This window comes from Candida pseudojiufengensis, assembly GCF_024610245.1.
Source record: "Candida pseudojiufengensis strain CBS 10847 chromosome Unknown scaffold7, whole genome shotgun sequence".
Classification (NCBI taxonomy): domain Eukaryota; kingdom Fungi; phylum Ascomycota; class Pichiomycetes; order Serinales; family Debaryomycetaceae; genus Lodderomyces; species Lodderomyces pseudojiufengensis.
Window position 1 is genome coordinate 420,822 of NW_026261527.1, and position 18,691 is coordinate 439,512.

Genomic DNA, 18,691 nt, shown 5'->3' on the forward strand with positions numbered 1-18,691 from the left:
TACAACCTTCAGAAATGACAAATATTAACCGGTATTTGAAAGCTTTATTTAGGTTAAATGGGTTCCGACGAACTCAGCCGGAGAGCCTGGAGCTCTCCGACACCCAAATTAACAAATGGATACCGGTATTCCTACATTTTGATTCAGTTTAAACACTTTATCAAAATGAAATCATGAACATTTTAAAAGACAATATAGTAAGAAAATGAAAAATATATAAAAAAATGCAGAGGTTTTTAGATGGTGATCCATAATTGCTAATTCAAGATTATATTACAAAACAAGTATATAGAAATTATTAGTTAGAAATCTTTCCTCTATAGATTAAGTTTATTCTTTTACTGTTTAGCAAGCTAGACTACTGATCTAATAAACAATTAATATTGAAAAAAAAAAGAAGTTTTGGTCTAGGTCTTGGCTGGTCTTTTGAGATTCTCGTGGTTGTTTTTCATATTGCAACATCTTAACCTACGTACAAAAAATTCACCTCGAAAATGAAGGAGAGTAAAGAATCCAAATGACCTTTCGAGTAAGCTACACATTGTTCTCTCTGTTGTCTATTCTTCACGTGTACAATATGATTTATTTTCAACGCTCATTGATGCGTTAAGCTCCCAACTATGATTTGAAATTTTTAAAGTTATATATCGTCGCATTTTTGTGCAAAAAGTTGTTGAAAGGTTGATTAATATCAAAAACGAAGGCTTTTAAGATTCAGTAGAGAGAGACTAACCATAACTCAGCATCAAAAGTAAATTCAATTACTTATAAAACCGGTACATGACTAAGCTTGAAGGCTCGACCCTATCATATAAAGATCGATCATTTAACTTGATTTCTGAATTCAACTTTTGCAAAACTCTAAAACACATCCGAACGTGCATACTTAAGCAAAACAGTAACACAAACATAATTAAGATCAATCATCTCAAATTTCAAAACAACATCTACCAGCTAAGATTCAACCATATTTTAACCCAATGCAAATATTGAAGGAAAGAGAAGCATTCCTATCAAATTTTGAAGTAGCCGAACATCTCAATGCTATAAAACAAAAATATAATTGGACATTTACTCAACAAGATGAATTAGAACAAAATCAACAAAATCAACAACAACAACAACAAACAAAAAGAAAAAATAGATTTACAGAATGTGGAATAAATCTTGAAATAATAACAAAAGATATTTTACAATTTATACAAAATTCAAACTCGAATTTAATTAATGAACCAACAATTGAAAATTTTAAAAAAATGATGGAATTTTTAAATCAATTTGAATTAATGAAAGTTGAAAAATTACAAATTATGAATCAATTACCTAGAAGTTTAGTTGTTTTATATTTATTAATTGAAGATTGTGAAGAAAGATTTAATGAAGAACAAAGTCAAGGAATTATTGATAAGATTCAAGAATTATTTCCTATTGAACAAACTTATGAAGAAGATGAAGAAGAAGGAGTAGAGGAAGAAGATGGAGAAGGGGAGATAGCAGCAGAGGGGGAAGAAGAAGAAGACGTTGAGATGGAATAAGTGATTAATAAGCAAAAATTCATTCTTACAATTCATACTGGATTGAGATCATGTGGAGATGAACCGTTAGCACCGAGGTCAAACATAATGATTTAGCTAATGTGTGCTCAGCTTTTTAGATGTTTTTGGGATAGCAATGAAAGAGAAAGTTGAAGAAGACAAAGTCTTTAAAGATAAGACAGTATAAGAATACAGAAAACCAAACGAGGGAAATGATCTGTCTCTAAACGTGATTTGTCTAACGTTAATTATCCATTAAATTTCATTTATAGAAATTCACTCATTACTCCATTATTCAATCCCAAATCACCAGAATCATCAACTAGATTCCCCGTAACAGAATTATTTCTTTTAGAAATCCCATTAATACCTTCACCAAATTCATCAGCATTAGATAATTTTTTTAAATTATTATTATTATTATTATTATTATCAGGAGAAGTTAATGATGAAGGTATTGGGATTTGTCCAATAAGGGGTAAACTTGGAGGATTTATACTATAATTATATAATTGATCTCTAAAATCTCCAAACATTCCTGTTACTTCACCTAATAATCCAGTTACTCCTAAAGCAAATAAAGATTCTGCATTATCTTTTGAATTTATCCATTGAGTATTAATTGAATTTTCTTCTTCTTCGGTATTTGATTTATCTATTTCATTATTTTTTTGAATAATTATATCTCTTGATATTAATTTAGTTAAATCTATTTCTTCATCTAATGAATCATTACTTGATATTGAATTCATTTGAGGTTGTTGATCTTTGACGGTGGTGGTGGTAAGATCTTTAGTTAAAAGATTCAGTGAAAAATGATTTTCTACTAAATGTTGAATAACTGGCCATCCATAAGCATTTGCAAATCTTCTTCTTACAATTATATTATTATGAGCATCAGGTTTTAATTTTACTATAACTTTTCTCCATCCCATATTTTTATGATATTCACGAGCTATTTCTTCTTCAACATATTCTAAATCATCATAATCTATACTTCCTAATAATCTTTTTTTTAATGATATATTTTCATTACCATTTAAATCGGTGGGATTTCGTTTTGGTAAATCTTTTTCATAATATAATTTATCATGTATTATAACATTTTCTCTTGAAGTTGGATCAGTTATATATTTTATTGATGGTAATGGTGGTAAAATTAATGAAGCTGCACTACTTATAAATGTTGAATGTGGAATACCATCAATTTCTCTTTTTTCATCTCCTCCTTCATTTTCTTCATCATCTTCTTCAGGTTTATTCAGAGTAGTTTGAAAATTTTTATATTGTTCACCATCTCCCTTTTGCTTTTGAGGCATGAAATATGATAAGAAAGTTTGAATTGGTGAAAATGTATTTTCTTTTTCAACTGATTTTGGAACTTTTCCTGTTTTATCACTATTTTCTAAGTTATTATCAGCTTTTAAAAGTGGTGCCAAACCTTTGTAATCGAGATACAATAACGAAGACGTTCTTAATGGAACTATCCCATCATTTATAGCATTTGCATAAACTGTTCTTCGTATGAATCTTTTCAAAATCTTATGAGTTGAGCCTGTAGGAAGTAGTAATAGTAAAGGTTTTGAATTGTTTTCTAAATATTTCAATCCCAATTCTTGACCAGTTTTACCAACAAATCCTGCACTAAGTACTAACTTCACATATAATGGATTTTCATTTACTACTCCAAGTAATGGTGAAGATATCGTTATAAAATTAATTGGTTTTATTTTTTCAAAAAACCATGGAAAATTAACCGTTAAATAAGCTATAGCAAAAGTTTGTACACAACCACCCAATGAATGACCAATAAAAGAAATTTTAGTAAATTGACTGTTATTTGATGAATCATTTTCAGTAACCAACTTAACAATATATTCAGCCACTCTACTTCCCAAATATTTTATACCTCTCTCAGTTTTCCCCACATTTCCAAAGAATGATTTTACAACCACTTGTTCATTTTCATTTTCGTTAAAATGTTTAGCTGATTTATCTATTTGTTCTTTTAAATATAACATATCAGCACTTGAATTTGAATGTAATCCATGACATAGTATTACCAAATGTTTTGGTTTATTTTGTTGCAATACAGGTAAATTCCATAAATCTTCAGTATCCCAATTACCAACATTTAACAATGGATGGAAAGTTCCATATTTATCAGAATTTAAAATTTTATTATCTGGTTGTGCAGCATCATGTAATACTTGTTTTGAAGTACCTACTGTAATTTCAAAATCAATCATTATTTTATTATTAAAAATGATTTGTGAAATAACATCTACTATCCAACAATAATCCTTTTTAAGAGTATGACATGATAATTGAACATAAAATGATTGACCTGGTAATAATTGTGGTTCAAATACTGGTTGATCAGCAGTAACAAAATATTTTACATTTGGATCATAGTCTGACAGTCGACAATCAACATATAAAATATAAGGACCAGCTAAAATGAGGTTAGTATGAGAATTTTCGTAAAAAATATAATAATAGTTTTTATATTGATACATACCCAAATAAATTGCTCTTTTTGAAACTGGTTCCAAATTTTTAACTTTAACCCATAATGTAGGTGGCAAAACAATAACATCACCTTCAGCATGAGGTTTAAAATGTATTTTAAACCTTTCTAATTCTCCAACTTTTAAAGATTTTATTTGTCTATATAATATTTTATGTTCCATATTATCTAATTGTTCTTGAGTCATTGCCAAAGGTATATTTCTAGTATCTTCAAATTCAGGATTTTTGGAATCATTAAGTTTCATGAAAGTAATTTAAGGATTGGTTGCTTGAATTTTAATTCAAAAGTTTATAAAGTAAAAGTAATTTGAAATGCTTGAGTTTGATCTAAATTTTATATTTACTTCTAATCTTTTTTAAATACTTTATCCTTAATTTTTGATATTATGCTATTCTGTTGAAATTATTTATTCTAATCCAATAGTACTTTTACTTGTTGGTTTAACTGTTGTATTGCTGATATAAAAATGAAATTATGTATGATACTTTTTCTATTTACTACTTACATGTAAATCTATTTTGTGTTATAAATATTGTTCTTCTCTTTTTCATATGATTTTTATCGATATACAGATTTGAGACAGATCGTGGAACAAAAAATCTAATTGTAAGTGGGAAAAAAGCCAATTGTAATTGATTAGTCCATCTAAAACTAGATATCAAACTATGATTGAGTTTATCAACTTTATAATTTCCTTAACAGTAGTATGAATAGTATCAAATTCAATTTAAACTTTATAATATCATTCCTTAAAAAAAAAACTAATATGCGGCTTGAAATTATCAATTGAATTTTACTTTTAGCCTAATCTCGTAAAAATTTATTTTTTTATTTCTTTGCTTTGGTAAGATTCAACATCTTATCTTGAGTATTTTGATATATGATATTAAGTTGAATTTCAACTTAACCTACCTCATATGTCAATCATTTCAGATGGCAACTTGTTGGGGTCTCACTGCTATGGTGTTCGTGATTAAAGCATGGGCATTTATCGACTCAAACATATCACCATCTTCAGAATCGACCAAAATTGTATCTCAAAAATTGGTGAATTTAATGGCGGACAGAAGATTTATAGATGGTGATATATTTCAGTCAATAAATATCCATGCTTTTATCACGAACAATAAAGAATCACTAGGTGCACCATTCACCAAACATTCCGCAATAATTTTGAACCTTCTGTCAAGGACATTGACAATATCAGGACTATTATATTCTCTACCAACTTGAACAACACTGCAATTGATATTTCTGCTCTAACCTTCTGATAAAAAAATACCAAATTCAACTCAGATTCAAAAGTTTTGGCTAAAATAAGTACAAATATTGGTTAGAAATTATGTCGGTGCACCATGAAACGAAAAATAATTGCGATAGCTAGTGCTCTATGTAGAGAATCTATCAATAAACTTAAATACAAATAACTCAGATAAATGAATTCATCATGCATATTTGCAAACTTCTCGTATTGACATCGTTTTGAATTGTATCAACTAGTAAATAATTTGCTTACTATTTAATCGTTTAGTCTGAACGAGAGAACTTCAGTTAGATTTTTAAAATTTAAATCAAACTAGAAATCTAATCAATTTCGATAAATGTATTGACGTTGTTCATTTTCAAGATAGAGACTATTCATCAATTCATGAATGATTCAAATCATAACAATAAGGATTCAATCAATGACTTACACGCAATAGAATTAACAGCTCACTCAATACTCAGTGGTTCATTAGATAATTTAAATGACAATTTCGAACTGTTAAATCAATCACAAATCATATTATTAACAAGATTAAGAATTATTGAAAATAGATTAAATTCATTTAAAAAATCAATTGATTCAAATGTAATAGATGAAAAAAAACTTTTAGAAATATTTGATAAAATTCATGAATTATCTAAAAGATTAACGAAAAATTTACAAAAATTAGATCAAATAGATAATAGGTTTACCAAGATAAATGAAAAAATTTAAGTTTTTACTAAGTACCTTTTAAAAAAATCTAATAAATCTATATGGAAATCCAATACCTTTTAACCCGAATATTGATAATAGCAAACTAAATAATATGAATATTAAAGCACTTACAACCACCACCAAAATCAAAGAAACAGATGGATTTTTAATTTCTGGTGCTCTTTTAATTAAAACAATCACCAATACACTTAAAATTCCATATAAGAAAGACATAATTTGAGTTTCAATACCCAATTGATTTTGTTGTCCTGGTAAAATATATTCAGTTCTACCATCTTGATGTTCAATAACATAAGGTGATCCTCTAATCTTATTGAACATATATCCAGTAGTAAATAATAATGCAGTAACTAATGAAATTATACTCCATGAAATTTTTGATTGTAATGCTATAAATACATAACTTCTATATCTTTTTATAAAAAACATTGTAAAAAATCCAATCAAAATATGCACAATTAATTTAGTTTGATTTATAGGTATATATAAATTTAATTTATGACCAGTTAAATCTTGAATCCAATTTAACATTAAACTCTTGTGATCTCCTTGAAAAAATTGATATTCTTGTTTTTCTTTAAGGAAAGTATTTGCAGCATTTGATTTAGTTGGTGGGAAATAGAAAATTTTGGGTATATTATTTAATTGTAATAAACTGAAAAACTTTTTAGATTCCATAAATTCAGACTTGAAGAAGTAAATGTTCTTACTTGAATCATTATTTTTTTCCAATTCTTCTTGATTTATTTCAATTCCATTTGGATGATCTTTAAACCAAGAATCAGCAATAATTCGAAATTCAGGTGCAATTTCATGACATAATACACAATTAATTTGAGATGATTCACTTGTTAAAAATACTACAATATGATAATCTCTTTTACCATTTAATATATTTTCAAAATTTTCATCATTTATTGGTAATAATTTTGATTTTGATTGTTTTAATGTTTTAGTCAATTGTTCACTAGTTAGTCCACATGATACTATTGAATATAAAACTGTTAATATTAAAACAATTGAATATGATTTCATATTGTTTTTAGTGGTTGGTTTAAAGTGTTCCTGTTGTGAAAAAAAATTGAATCGAATTTCAACAAACACGGTTCTAAAAAATAGAACAAGTTTCAAAACACTTGTCAAAGTAAGAGGTGCTACCATTTACAAATCTATAATCAAATTACCATTCGGATTCGAGACAACTAATTGACTATGTGTATATTCGTTTACAAATATCTATTAATGAGACTATCGAGTTACAATACTTTTGTCACTTGAGATTCTAACAACAACCTTCCCTTCACCCAACTCAAATCGTTCAGATAATAAGATATATTCACCAACTTCTTTCAACTTTACGTCAACAAACAATCCGTATAATACATCATCATTAAACTCTTCATTTATCAATACTGGTTGTTTGGTTGTAGCATTAAAAATGGAAGCACGCAATGCTGGTCTATATTCTGTACATAATCCAAATTCATCAAAAATGTCATTAAAATGATTTAACCGAATTATAATTGTTGTGTTTATTTCAATTGTTGAAAAATATAATTTATGCCTGTTTTGACTATTCCATGAAAATGTCCTTTCTAGGTTATATAACGATAAAGTTGTAGGTATTCTATTAATAATGAGATTATTCATGATGGTATTCGAAGAATTGATTACAAATTTATATGTCCCATATTGTCGATCGAAATTTGAAATCAATAATTTATAAGAACCAGGAGCTAATTCAAATTCAGATGATTGTAAATTTAAATTATATTTTTCATCAGATATTAATTTCGTTTGATCAAATTTTCTAATTTTTGAACCTTCTTTAGATTTATCTGAAAGAAATAAATGAAAATTGATAGGTAAATTAGAATACAAACTAATTGATACTATAGTTGTTTCTAATATTTCTAGATCATATTGTGGATTATCAATATATGATGACATTTTCCAATTTCCTCCACAAGTATTAATATCCCACTCGCCTGAAAATATTTGAGTAAATTTATATTGATATCTCAGTTTGAATAGTTCTGAGCCGTATGATTTTATCGAAAATTTTGCAGATTTAGTAGTAGATATGACAATAGTGTAATTACCTGAAACTAGTTTTATTGAATGAAGTCGGTTATTAGTTTCTATGAAGGCATGCTGCTTCTGATTCATTGGTGATACAACTTTATGATTTGTTTCATAAATGAAGATTTTCATCCATAAATTTTCGCTAACTGGTAAATGTCTTTCCACCAACACCCACGTTTCTTCTTTACACAGTATCGAGTATTGAGTTTCATCAATAATTGTCATTTCTTCTTTTCTGACGTATGGAAAATTTTCTTGATACACCTTCAAGTTTTCTGGTGGTTTCCAATTGATGTAAAAAAAATCAAAATGAATTAAATCAGTGACTTTCAAGTATCTCTTGTTGATATCAGCTTGAATCCATGGGTTTTTTAAAATAATGGAATCATTATTGAAGCTCTCTATCAAATAATCATGTTGACTAATCAAATTCAACTGACTACTTATATAAGCACTTAGCTTTCCTGTTCCTAAACCCAACGTGACTAAACCCTTTCTATGTAGGGACCATAATTCACTAAAATCCGATATTTTTGATCCATCTTTTAAAGTGTTTATCTGCGGCAACCAACCACTTAGTAAATACGTATCATTAGCCATGTTTGAACCTTTGAAGTAGTACCCATCACCCATGACCTTCAAATATGCTTTCTCAATGAATGCTGGCCAATATAACTTTGGATCACTAAATGATTTTATAATTATATTTCTATCAGCTCGCGATGATGTTGGTAAATAATTACTTACTTCGACATTTCGTCGACATCCATTGAAATGTAATGTGACAATATATTTTGTTGCTTCTTTAGACGGTGAAATTAAGGATTGAATGTTAAAATCGACTTCAACTAATGCTAAGAATGATGAAACAAATGAACAATTCGCTAGTAAATCTTGGTATAAATTCATTAAATTTGATTTATCATTATTCCAATTGTTTGTTTGAATTGAGTTTATCTTAAAGTCTCCATCTTTTGCAAAATCATTGAATATATTCTCATTCTGATGATCATCTTTTGAATTTTCCCAAAATATAGTACTATTGGAGCTCAAACCTGAACCAAAGTCAATCACTGGATAATATGCTTCCCCGCCCCTCGATGACCGGCACGAGAGCCAAGGAATCTTATTAGAAACAAACAAAGATTTGTTTAACTCCTCGTAATATTTTAAAACATATCGCGATAATAACTGATTTTCAGCTGAATCCTTATCAGTTTTGACCAATTGATTTAAAATTTTGATTGCTTTGAGTGCCTCAGCTTTTGCTCCAGACTTGTCATTTAGGGCATTATTTACATGACTTTGTTCTATGTGTTGTACGAATTTATTCAATGACATCTACTGATGTTTTGATCAAAGTTAAAATTCGATTATTAAAAGTATTTTTTTCATCAAATAACTCTTATCTTAGACGCGGTAATTCAGTCAAGCTTAAGTCAATCCTCTGGTCAATTTGAATAAGTATGCATCATAGTTTTGAGGACTAATACAATATATCTCACGATGAGTATTCTATGTGTTCCTACTATACTTCTCAATTGATAGGGATTGTGAAATAGAACTAAAACGAATTGGACCAAGAAAAATAGATATGTACTGCCAACAGAGTAATTAAAGATAAAAGTCAACTACTTATCAAAACAGGACAAATAAATCATCAAATATCTTGCGTGGCACAACTTTGAACGAACTATTCGAGGCATTTCTTTTTCATTATTACTTATTTCAATTAATGATATTGATAACAGGCTATTCCTAAAATAATTATACCCGGATTTGGCAACACATTAATATGAATACCCATGTCTGTTCTAACGATACTCCTGTATGATATGGGAATCCTAAAGCATTTGTGCTTGAATAGTCACAATGATATATATTCCATATTCAATTCCAAAATCTGACTAAAAATCCAAAATTTTAGCGGATCAATTATTGTTTGTCATTTGCATCAATTGGCTCTAATCATGCGTTATCCAAAACCCATTTTGCTTTCATTCTTGATACAATATATATCTCATCAAAACGTTTTCACATAGTCAGGTATCGTTGTATATGAGCACTGAACTACTTTAGCTTTGCCCTGTTTCATATTGTCTTCAAGTGAAGTAAAAAATGTGACACAAAATTGGAAACCTTGCATCTGAAACATTCAAAATCATAACTGACTTTATACTATGTTCATCTCTCGTAACATCTATTATATTCAAGCAACAAATAGCTAAAAATAATGCAGAGTGCAGATAGTATCAGTAAAATTTTAAGTGTGTTTACTCAAACTTAAGCTGGAGGCTGAAAATCTGGTGATTCTAGCAACATGGATTATTTTAATGGTGTTGAGAAGAGAAAAAATGGAAAATTTCAAACTTCTCATTCAATCACTAGCTATATTCGTAAGTCACTCTTGATAAATATTTTTCATAACAAAATATCGATGCCAATATATACAAAGTAAACAAAACCTTTGTCAATTTTTATTTACAAAAGAACGACAACTAAAAAATCAGAGCTGGATTGAGACCTGAATATTTGGTCAAAATCTTTGAGATCACACGTTTTTAAAATCATGCGAATCGGACTACGTAATCCCATATCTGAATTTTACCTCGTACGGTTCAGGAGCTTTCTTATAAAACCCGCTCTGATAAAATATAAAACACCAAGAATTGAATCAGGTGATTTTGTGGAGAACAAAGCACGAAAAAGCTTGCTCCCTTATCTGCATCATTTGTAATACTTTTTACTTTAACATGTCATTGATGGAATGATTTTATTGGCTATCATCAATCGTTTGAACATAGTAATAGTTTACACCATTGCAATCGAAATATTCCCTGATTTGAACGATGATCTTGGTGAAATACGTTTATTTATCGAATTATGGTTAGGGGATAATTTAATGTAGTACATCGAATGATGTTTCGTGATTTTTTTAGTACTTATGCGTTTCAAAATTTGATTTTGTGTATTTGTTGAACAACTCCGAAGTTTTTTAGTTTACCTCATGGACTAGTTGACATTCAGTCCCACTCAACATTATCATTCGTATTGATGTCATCGTTTATTAATAAAATTTGAGCCGTCTCAATACTCATGCATGATGGTGTCTTAGGCACTGGACCTGATGCGGTATCATGCAAATTTTGTATCAAATCACCTTTGCTCATGTTTAATATTAAGGTTTTTAGATCTAAGTCATTGCTTTGTAGTATCGGATAAGCAGCTGAACTGGAAATGGGTATTTGTGTACCGATTACGATATCTAAGAGAAACTTTAAAGCGCCGTTCAATTCAAAGTAAGTTCGTAGTTCTTTAAAATTTAAACTTGAACGTTCCGTTCTTAAGGGGCAAATTAAATCAATTTGCATTACCCAGCCTAAACCAAAGTTCACCCACAAAATCTAACATCTTGGACTCTCAGCATGTGCTATAAATAATGCTTCATTTTTCTCAAATTACAAATGTTTGAGGTTAAAGCCAAAAAGGAAACCTTCAAAATTAATTAATATTACTATAAAATAAATTTTACAAGAATCTATTGCTGCAACTTGAATCAAGAATTAAAACTATGTCAGACGATACATCAACCACAATTCCAAAAACTCAAAAAGCCGTATACTTTGAAAAACCCAACGCTCCATTAGAATACAAGGATGTACCAGTTCCTGAGCCTAAACCAACTGAATTATTAGTCAATGTCTTATATACCGGGGTTTGCGCAACAGATACTCACGTTTGGTCAGGTTCTTTTGGTGAAGTAAAAGCTCATATTGGTGGACACGAAGGTGCTGGGAAAGTCGTTAAAGTTGGATCGTAAGTTACTACCATTTTGGAGAAATATTCATGACAAACGTGTTTGAGTTTCAATTATAATTCAGTCTCATTTTATAACGATTGAGCCATTTGTCTTGAACTATTTTTCAACATATCAAAAAAGTAGTTATACTAACATTTTACAACTAGTAATGTCAAAGGATGGAAAGTTGGTGACTATGCGGGTATCAAATGGCTTAATGGATCTTGCATGAATTGTGAGTATTGTGAACAAGGTGCTGAACCAAATTGTCAAGAGGCTGACTTATCAGGTTTCACACACAACGGTTCTTTCCAACAATATGCTACTTGTGATGCAGTACAAGCTGCAAAAATTCCTAAAGATGTAGATTTAGCTAAAGTTGCACCTATATTATGTGCTGGAGTCACTGTTTATAAAGCTTTAAAAACTGCTGATTTACTTGCTGGTCAATGGGTTTGTATTTCTGGAGCTGCTGGTGGACTAGGATCATTAGCAATTCAATATGCTACTGCTATGGGTTATAGAGTTATTGCAATTGATGGAGGAGCCGATAAGGGAGAATATGTCAAAAAATTGGGAGCTGAAGTTTACATTGATTTTACAACTGAAAAAGACATAGTTGAAGCAGTTAAGAAAGCTACAAATGGGGGTCCTCATGGTGTTTTGAATGTTTCTGTATCGGAAGCAGCTATCAATCAATCAGTTGAATACATCAGACCATTAGGTAAGGTTGTATTGGTAGGATTACCAGCTAACGCAAAAGTTATAGCTCCAGTTTTTAGTTCGGTTCTTAAATCTATTCAAATAAGAGGTTCATACGTCGGTAATAGAAAAGACACCCAAGAAGCCTTAGATTTTTTCCTCAGAGGTAAAGTAGAATGCCCGATCAAAATTGCTGGTTTGAGCGAAGTATCCAAAGTTTTTGATTTAATGCATGCTGGTAAAATCATGGGAAGATATGTTCTTGATACTAGTAAATAAGTTATATGGGTGGCTGACAGTTGGTAAAAGATGACAAGTGATAGGTGATGAGTGACGAATGATGGATGATGAGATGGGGTTTTTTAAATAATTATATAATTCACAAATTAGATAAGTTCCTTTCTTCGAAGAGTGTAAAATCGATCTGTCAATGAACCTTTGTAAGCATTATTTAAGATTTTCTCGATCGACCGTGTTTAACAACTTCAATTCTGATTGCTCTTTTTAAGTAAAACATTCAATTGAATTTGATTCATTAAGTTTTCATCATTGATCAATTCTATAGTTTTATTTTTCTCTTTAAGCTCCGCTAATAAATTTTCTATCTTTTTGGATAAATTTGTGTTTAATTTCTCCAACTTCTTGATATTCAAATCTTTTTCTTTCGCTATTGACTCCAACCGTTCGTTTTTCAAAGTGACGGAATTTAGATTCGTTATTAAATCATGATTCTCATTTCTTAGCTGTTGGTTTTCTTTCACAATGAAATTAATGTCTCTTTCAGGGTTTGACGGACTCGGCTGTTGTTGAGGTTCTATGTTTAGTAAAGCAGATGGAGAAGGGGATTTTGATGAATACGAGGAGTCGTTGTGATAAATTTGTTGCTTTAAAAAGTCTAGTTTTTGCATAAGTTGCTGATATGCAATGAAATATTCAGAATCTTTCTTCTCTACTTCATCTCTTAACTTTAATTTATCAAGTATATCATCTGACCAGTTATCTTTGTTCATGAATTATAGGTGTCATTTATTTTAAGGTACTGTGTTTTTTTGATCGTTTATCTAATCTATATTTGACAGAGGCTGTTTTTTTGTGATCATTTTTATATTGAGAAAGTCTATAGACGTATATGATAAAGATCAAGCAACTACATACAACAGAAGATATTTGATATAGCATGCCATTAGAGGATGGTACTGCCCATATAAATTCACCTGAAGTTGATATTGATACACAGACAGGAGGCGAGACCAACAAATCCGAATTCATTGAAGAACTCCCAACAATCTCAAATGACCAAGCTAGAACGAGTGGCTATTCAATATTCCCATGGTATGGAAATAGTAACAATAATACGGCAGCAGTTACTACTTCGGCAATAACAACAACCAATCTCAAGAAAAAGTCATCCGCATCAAAAGTTGACGAGCAACAATCTCAAATCAATAATAATTTTGAATCCCAGACCGTTCAAACAACCTCATGGTTTACATTTTATAGATCACTCACATTCACATCTTCAGAATCCTATACGATAGAACATATCCCTTTGCTTCAAAACTCCCCACCATTACTCAAGGAAAATTCTCAAGAAGAGGAACGCCCCGGTAACTCAAATTCTTATTTTGGATGGTTCAATTGGATCCTAGGGAATACTCAAGATACCCAAGAAGGTGATGTTTCTGACCAATCGAGTGAAGCGTACACATCTGCAAAAGCAGCTATTGAAACGGCGAAAGACGAGTTTCATTACGTCTTAAAGGGTAGTAACGATTTTGATTCATATGAGTTAAGTGTTACCGGAACATCGACTGAAGAGTCTCCTGTACATATTCAATCAAGAAAATATAAACCTAGATCTATAAATGAAGTATTTGAAAATGGCTTAAAAAAAATTTTAAGTCCTGAAGATGTAATTTATTCTGTTTCACCAAATTTTGAATCAAATTTTAGAGAAATTACAGCCAAAACAAAGTTGAGAATTTTATCAAATGACTTAATTTGTGGATATAAAACGGAAAGCCATTTATATAGAAAGACTCAACGTCAAATACTAAATAGAACAAGAAAACTAAGGAAATTAGTTGTTATTGGGGTTCACAATTTTCTACCAACCAAGATGGTGCGGGCACTAATTGGCGGTTATACTGGTACAGCAAATGAATTTGTCACAATGGCTACGAATGCCGTTAAATCGTGGCTCAAGTCCAATGATCCAAGCGACGAGAATTCAGAAGCGGATATACAAGGTATAGCTATAGAAGGATTCGGAAAAATTAACGAAACAGTGGAAAGTTCAATAAAACTACTAAACAATTATAAAGATCAAATAAATAATTGCGACTTCTTGTTCGTTGTTGGTCATTTAACATCAAGTACAACGGCAATCAATATACTAGCTAAATTATTACATTCAAATCATCATCTACGATATAAAAAAATAACAGTCCTTAGTATGTCTGGTAACTTCTTGGGTCCATTTCCATCTCATTCTTTGAAAGTTGTTTACAGGGCATATACTCAACTTGAAAATGAGATTGTTAAAGAAATGTTTGAATATGAAAGAAAAGACACACCATTAAGTATTCAATTAAACGAGTCTATGAAATTTTTAATATCACATGACGTTAAATTTGTCTTTACAAGTTCTGTTGGTAATCCCTTTATACCCTTATATTCATCAATGGGTTTACAGTACGACCATCCCAATATTTACAGAAACTTATACGAAGGTGAAACAATACCTTTCATATCTAAATTATTACAGATAATTTGTGAAATGAAAAATTTAGGACAATCAACCGACTATAACATAATCAAAGATATTAGTGATAAGATTGAAATAACTAAACTTGGTAAACAAATTTTCCAAAATGATCAAATATATCAAGAAGCTTTGAATTTTGGACTAGCATCTACCAATCTCACACATCAATCAAAATTAAAGATAAAACCCACCAAAAAATTCGTGATAACCACAAGTAATACGATAAACGATCAGCTATTATTTCAAAGTAATCTACCGTGGAATTTGAGGTCTTTGCTTCAAGATTTTTTAAGTTATAAACATATAGACAGTAAAAAGAAGTTTTTTGATCTAGTTGCAGACTACAAGCAATGGCAACCTAGTAATAAAGTGTATAGTGACATCAAATACTGTTTAGAAGCAATAAATGATTTGTAATCTACAGTATGTAATTCTGAGTTTGGCAGGCCAGACTACGAATTTAATAGACATGAATGTAATATTCTGAAGATAAATTTTTAGCCCGATCGTTTCACCATACTTGGTTGATTTGAATTGTTATGAACAAACGCGTCTAAAAAGAGTAGAGGTTTATCGATTTGGTAGCCCAAAATGATTGATTTGTTTCCTACTTCATATCATCATGACTCCATGATATAAAATCAATTAAATACCATACATGAAAAACTCGTCACTCTCCATCATTCATACTGGTAAATTCCCATTTGCAAATGATCCTAATTCAATCTTGGTATGGTGTCCCAAAATGAATTTGATATTCATATCAATGAATAAAACTTCAATTTGGTGTTATAGAGTTGATGGAGAAAGAATATATTCTATAAATAACAGATCAGTTATCAAGTCAATTGCATTTTTTGATAATCTATTTTGTTTATCCGGTGTTGATAGTCTAGTCAAGATATATGATTCAAATGATGGAAAATTGGTCAAAATTTTGAATAATGAGTACGATAATATTCAATTCATAAATTGGGTTGAAACAGCATACAACTTAGAAGATGAATTAATTTCAAACCTACCGAGAATTCACTCAATATCATCCAGTCTTAACTACTTAGTTATCAATGACAAGAACTCCATAAACTTGTGCTTCAACAAACTGTTGAACATTCGATATCCCCTATCGTCACATATAACACAACAACTTTCGAAAGAGTTATTTCAACAAATTTACCTTGATGACAAAAATAATCTAATATCTGTAAATATCAATACGTCATCAAAAAAGCTATACGTTAAACTGGTTTTAATGGTTTGTCAAATCATTGAGTATTTAGAGCATATGAATAATACTATTGTCAAAATCGAGGAAGAATTGAAACCATTTTTAACATTATTTGACCGGTACCTTTCAAATTTGAATGATGAAGTCAATGGAAACTTAATCTCAGTACTAAATGATATGTTGTTGACCAACATTATACCAGAATCTACAAAAGACTTTTGGTGCAATCAATTTGGTGAAAGAGGATATAAAAAAATAATTAAATCATTAGAGTCAATATATGACGATTGTGAGAAAAGAATATTTACTTATTCGGCGGCACCAATTGAGAGGATAATAATATTGTTGAACAATCTAACAGGTATTTGTAAGTGGAAAAATGTCTTGGGTTTAAACGTGACTGACTTAGTTTCAATTATGCAAAGATGTCAAAACTCCTTAAAATCATTTTACCGGTTAATATGGACTTTGAAAGACGAGAAGTCTAAAATTGCGGAGTTCATTAGTTGGTGGAAAACTATACTCGATATGTTGAATGATCAAGAGTTTACAAGAAATTATTCAACCTCAAATTTAATCGAATATATAAATACAAACTTACTTCGATCAGAGACTTTGAATTACTTTCGTTACGATCTAGACTTGATTAAACCTGCTGACTTTCAATCTACATTGTTGGAAAAGCATTTAGAAACCGAAAACATCTTTAGTAGGATTTTACAACAAATCAATACTCATCATCAATCGATCGTAACTGTTAAATATTCAAGGACTTTAAAATTGAGTAATACAAATTTGAAAATAAGTCAATGGGATGACAAAACAGTAATAACATACATTGACGAGTCAAACAATTTAATACTATCAACTCCAGAACAAGATTTCGCGAAAATCCCCAATGTTTTAGCATATGAACACAGATCAAAAGATTTAATAGCATTGACTAAAGAGCACCTTTTAATTGTTGATACATCTTCATCTATACCTTTCAATCTACCGGAGTTATCATTTGAACCAAAAAAAGTCAAATCAAATAAATCTTATGTATGTTTAACCGACAAAATGAATTCCGACTACGTGATTTTGAAAGTAGAATGATCATATGCAAATACATATCGGTTATCTTGTAAGTAATATTGCTGCTTAATGTACGATGAATATATTCTCTCAAAATAATCATCACTTACTATACTCTTCTTCTTGATCAACTTTTCAACTTGAGCACTAATAGTCTTGCTTTCTCTTTTTCTTGATAAATGCTTATAAAAATTCAGATTAATCTCAGTCGAATATGATTGTATAAATTTTTGAAATTGATCTTTTCGAATGGGTTGATTGTTTTCTAGTGCATTCTTGACTATGCTGACCGTTTCTTTTAATTTCATATCAAGTCCTACTGGATGTTGAGGTATCCCTAATTTTGAAGGCAAATGTCTCACATCAAAAGGATGTTTAGTTAAACCAATTCTTGGACTATGCACAATAAAAGTGTACGCTTTTTCAACTTCTTCGATAAGTTTTGGTATAGACTTCACTTGTTCCCCATACTTTCGAATCAATGGAAATGCGTTTCTAGATTTATCATTACCCTTGACATAGTCACTGACTTTGAAATCAGACAGTAATTTTTCGTGGTAAATTTTTTTAGTCTTTGAATTAGCAATTTCATCCATTATGTGAACAGTTGGCCAGTGCTCCTTAACTCTGATATATGGAATATTATTAAAATCTCTATACCACTTTGGCTTACTATCCTTATATATAGCATCTAGTAAATTTGGAATGTATTTATGATACTGTTCGTGGTCTAAAAGTTGAGTGAATATAGTCTCAAAATTTTTGGTCTTGCCCAACTTAAATCTATGCTTTAAAACAGTCGAACCATGCTTGATTATTTTCTGAGGTAGTGGTAATCTTCTTAGCTGCCTTTGCAATTGCTTATACTGTTGTTGCAGCATATGAACATCTTTAGTTTCCTCTGAATAGATTTATAGGTCTAGACATTAAATATAATTTTTCACAACTAAATTTGTAAATAAAAAACACGTCTAAGTCAAT

General features: G+C 30.0%; 11 protein-coding genes across 11 annotated transcripts; 5 read left to right on the forward strand and 6 right to left on the reverse strand. All coding sequences in view use genetic code 12, as the record gives it.

The window, feature by feature from the left end:
• Positions 1-980: 980 nt before the first annotated feature.
• KGF55_002158 (DNA-directed RNA polymerase III subunit) lies at positions 981-1,535 on the forward strand (the record flags this gene model as incomplete). Its single annotated transcript, XM_051756811.1, has 1 exon — positions 981-1,535. The coding sequence occupies one exon, from the start codon at positions 981-983 to the stop codon at positions 1,533-1,535; it is 555 nt and encodes a 184-aa protein (XP_051615146.1).
• Positions 1,536-1,801: 266 nt separating this feature from the next.
• Positions 1,802-4,312, reverse strand: KGF55_002159 (putative lipase; the record flags this gene model as incomplete). The annotated part of the gene is made up of 1 exon (XM_051756812.1): positions 1,802-4,312. The coding sequence occupies one exon, from the start codon at positions 4,310-4,312 to the stop codon at positions 1,802-1,804; it is 2,511 nt and encodes an 836-aa protein (XP_051615147.1).
• Positions 4,313-5,716: 1,404 nt separating this feature from the next.
• Positions 5,717-6,049, forward strand: KGF55_002160 (uncharacterized protein; the record flags this gene model as incomplete). Its single annotated transcript, XM_051756813.1, has 1 exon — positions 5,717-6,049. One exon carries the CDS (start codon positions 5,717-5,719, stop codon positions 6,047-6,049), a length of 333 nt encoding a protein of 110 aa, XP_051615148.1.
• An 18-nt stretch (positions 6,050-6,067) lies between these two features.
• Positions 6,068-7,087, reverse strand: KGF55_002161 (dolichyl-diphosphooligosaccharide--protein glycotransferase; the record flags this gene model as incomplete). The annotated part of the gene is made up of 1 exon (XM_051756814.1): positions 6,068-7,087. The coding sequence occupies one exon, from the start codon at positions 7,085-7,087 to the stop codon at positions 6,068-6,070; it is 1,020 nt and encodes a 339-aa protein (XP_051615149.1).
• A 213-nt stretch (positions 7,088-7,300) lies between these two features.
• On the reverse strand, positions 7,301-9,478 carry RIM13 (Rim13p; the record flags this gene model as incomplete). Its single annotated transcript, XM_051756815.1, has 1 exon — positions 7,301-9,478. The coding sequence occupies one exon, from the start codon at positions 9,476-9,478 to the stop codon at positions 7,301-7,303; it is 2,178 nt and encodes a 725-aa protein (XP_051615150.1).
• A 1,682-nt stretch (positions 9,479-11,160) lies between these two features.
• KGF55_002163 (uncharacterized protein) lies at positions 11,161-11,508 on the reverse strand (the record flags this gene model as incomplete). Its single annotated transcript, XM_051756816.1, has 1 exon — positions 11,161-11,508. The coding sequence occupies one exon, from the start codon at positions 11,506-11,508 to the stop codon at positions 11,161-11,163; it is 348 nt and encodes a 115-aa protein (XP_051615151.1).
• A 200-nt stretch (positions 11,509-11,708) lies between these two features.
• ADH1 (Adh1p) lies at positions 11,709-12,917 on the forward strand (the record flags this gene model as incomplete). The annotated part of the gene is made up of 2 exons (XM_051756817.1): positions 11,709-11,953; positions 12,104-12,917. The coding sequence occupies 2 exons, from the start codon at positions 11,709-11,711 to the stop codon at positions 12,915-12,917; spliced, it is 1,059 nt and encodes a 352-aa protein (XP_051615152.1).
• A 206-nt stretch (positions 12,918-13,123) lies between these two features.
• On the reverse strand, positions 13,124-13,648 carry KGF55_002165 (uncharacterized protein; the record flags this gene model as incomplete). The annotated part of the gene is made up of 1 exon (XM_051756818.1): positions 13,124-13,648. The coding sequence occupies one exon, from the start codon at positions 13,646-13,648 to the stop codon at positions 13,124-13,126; it is 525 nt and encodes a 174-aa protein (XP_051615153.1).
• Positions 13,649-13,815: 167 nt separating this feature from the next.
• Positions 13,816-15,822, forward strand: KGF55_002166 (uncharacterized protein; the record flags this gene model as incomplete). The annotated part of the gene is made up of 1 exon (XM_051756819.1): positions 13,816-15,822. One exon carries the CDS (start codon positions 13,816-13,818, stop codon positions 15,820-15,822), a length of 2,007 nt encoding a protein of 668 aa, XP_051615154.1.
• A 241-nt stretch (positions 15,823-16,063) lies between these two features.
• Positions 16,064-17,731, forward strand: KGF55_002167 (anaphase promoting complex subunit 4; the record flags this gene model as incomplete). Its single annotated transcript, XM_051756821.1, has 1 exon — positions 16,064-17,731. The coding sequence occupies one exon, from the start codon at positions 16,064-16,066 to the stop codon at positions 17,729-17,731; it is 1,668 nt and encodes a 555-aa protein (XP_051615155.1).
• Positions 17,732-17,816: 85 nt separating this feature from the next.
• Positions 17,817-18,591, reverse strand: KGF55_002168 (uncharacterized protein; the record flags this gene model as incomplete). The annotated part of the gene is made up of 2 exons (XM_051756822.1): positions 17,817-17,819; positions 17,992-18,591. The coding sequence occupies 2 exons, from the start codon at positions 18,589-18,591 to the stop codon at positions 17,817-17,819; spliced, it is 603 nt and encodes a 200-aa protein (XP_051615156.1).
• Positions 18,592-18,691: the final 100 nt, after the last annotated feature.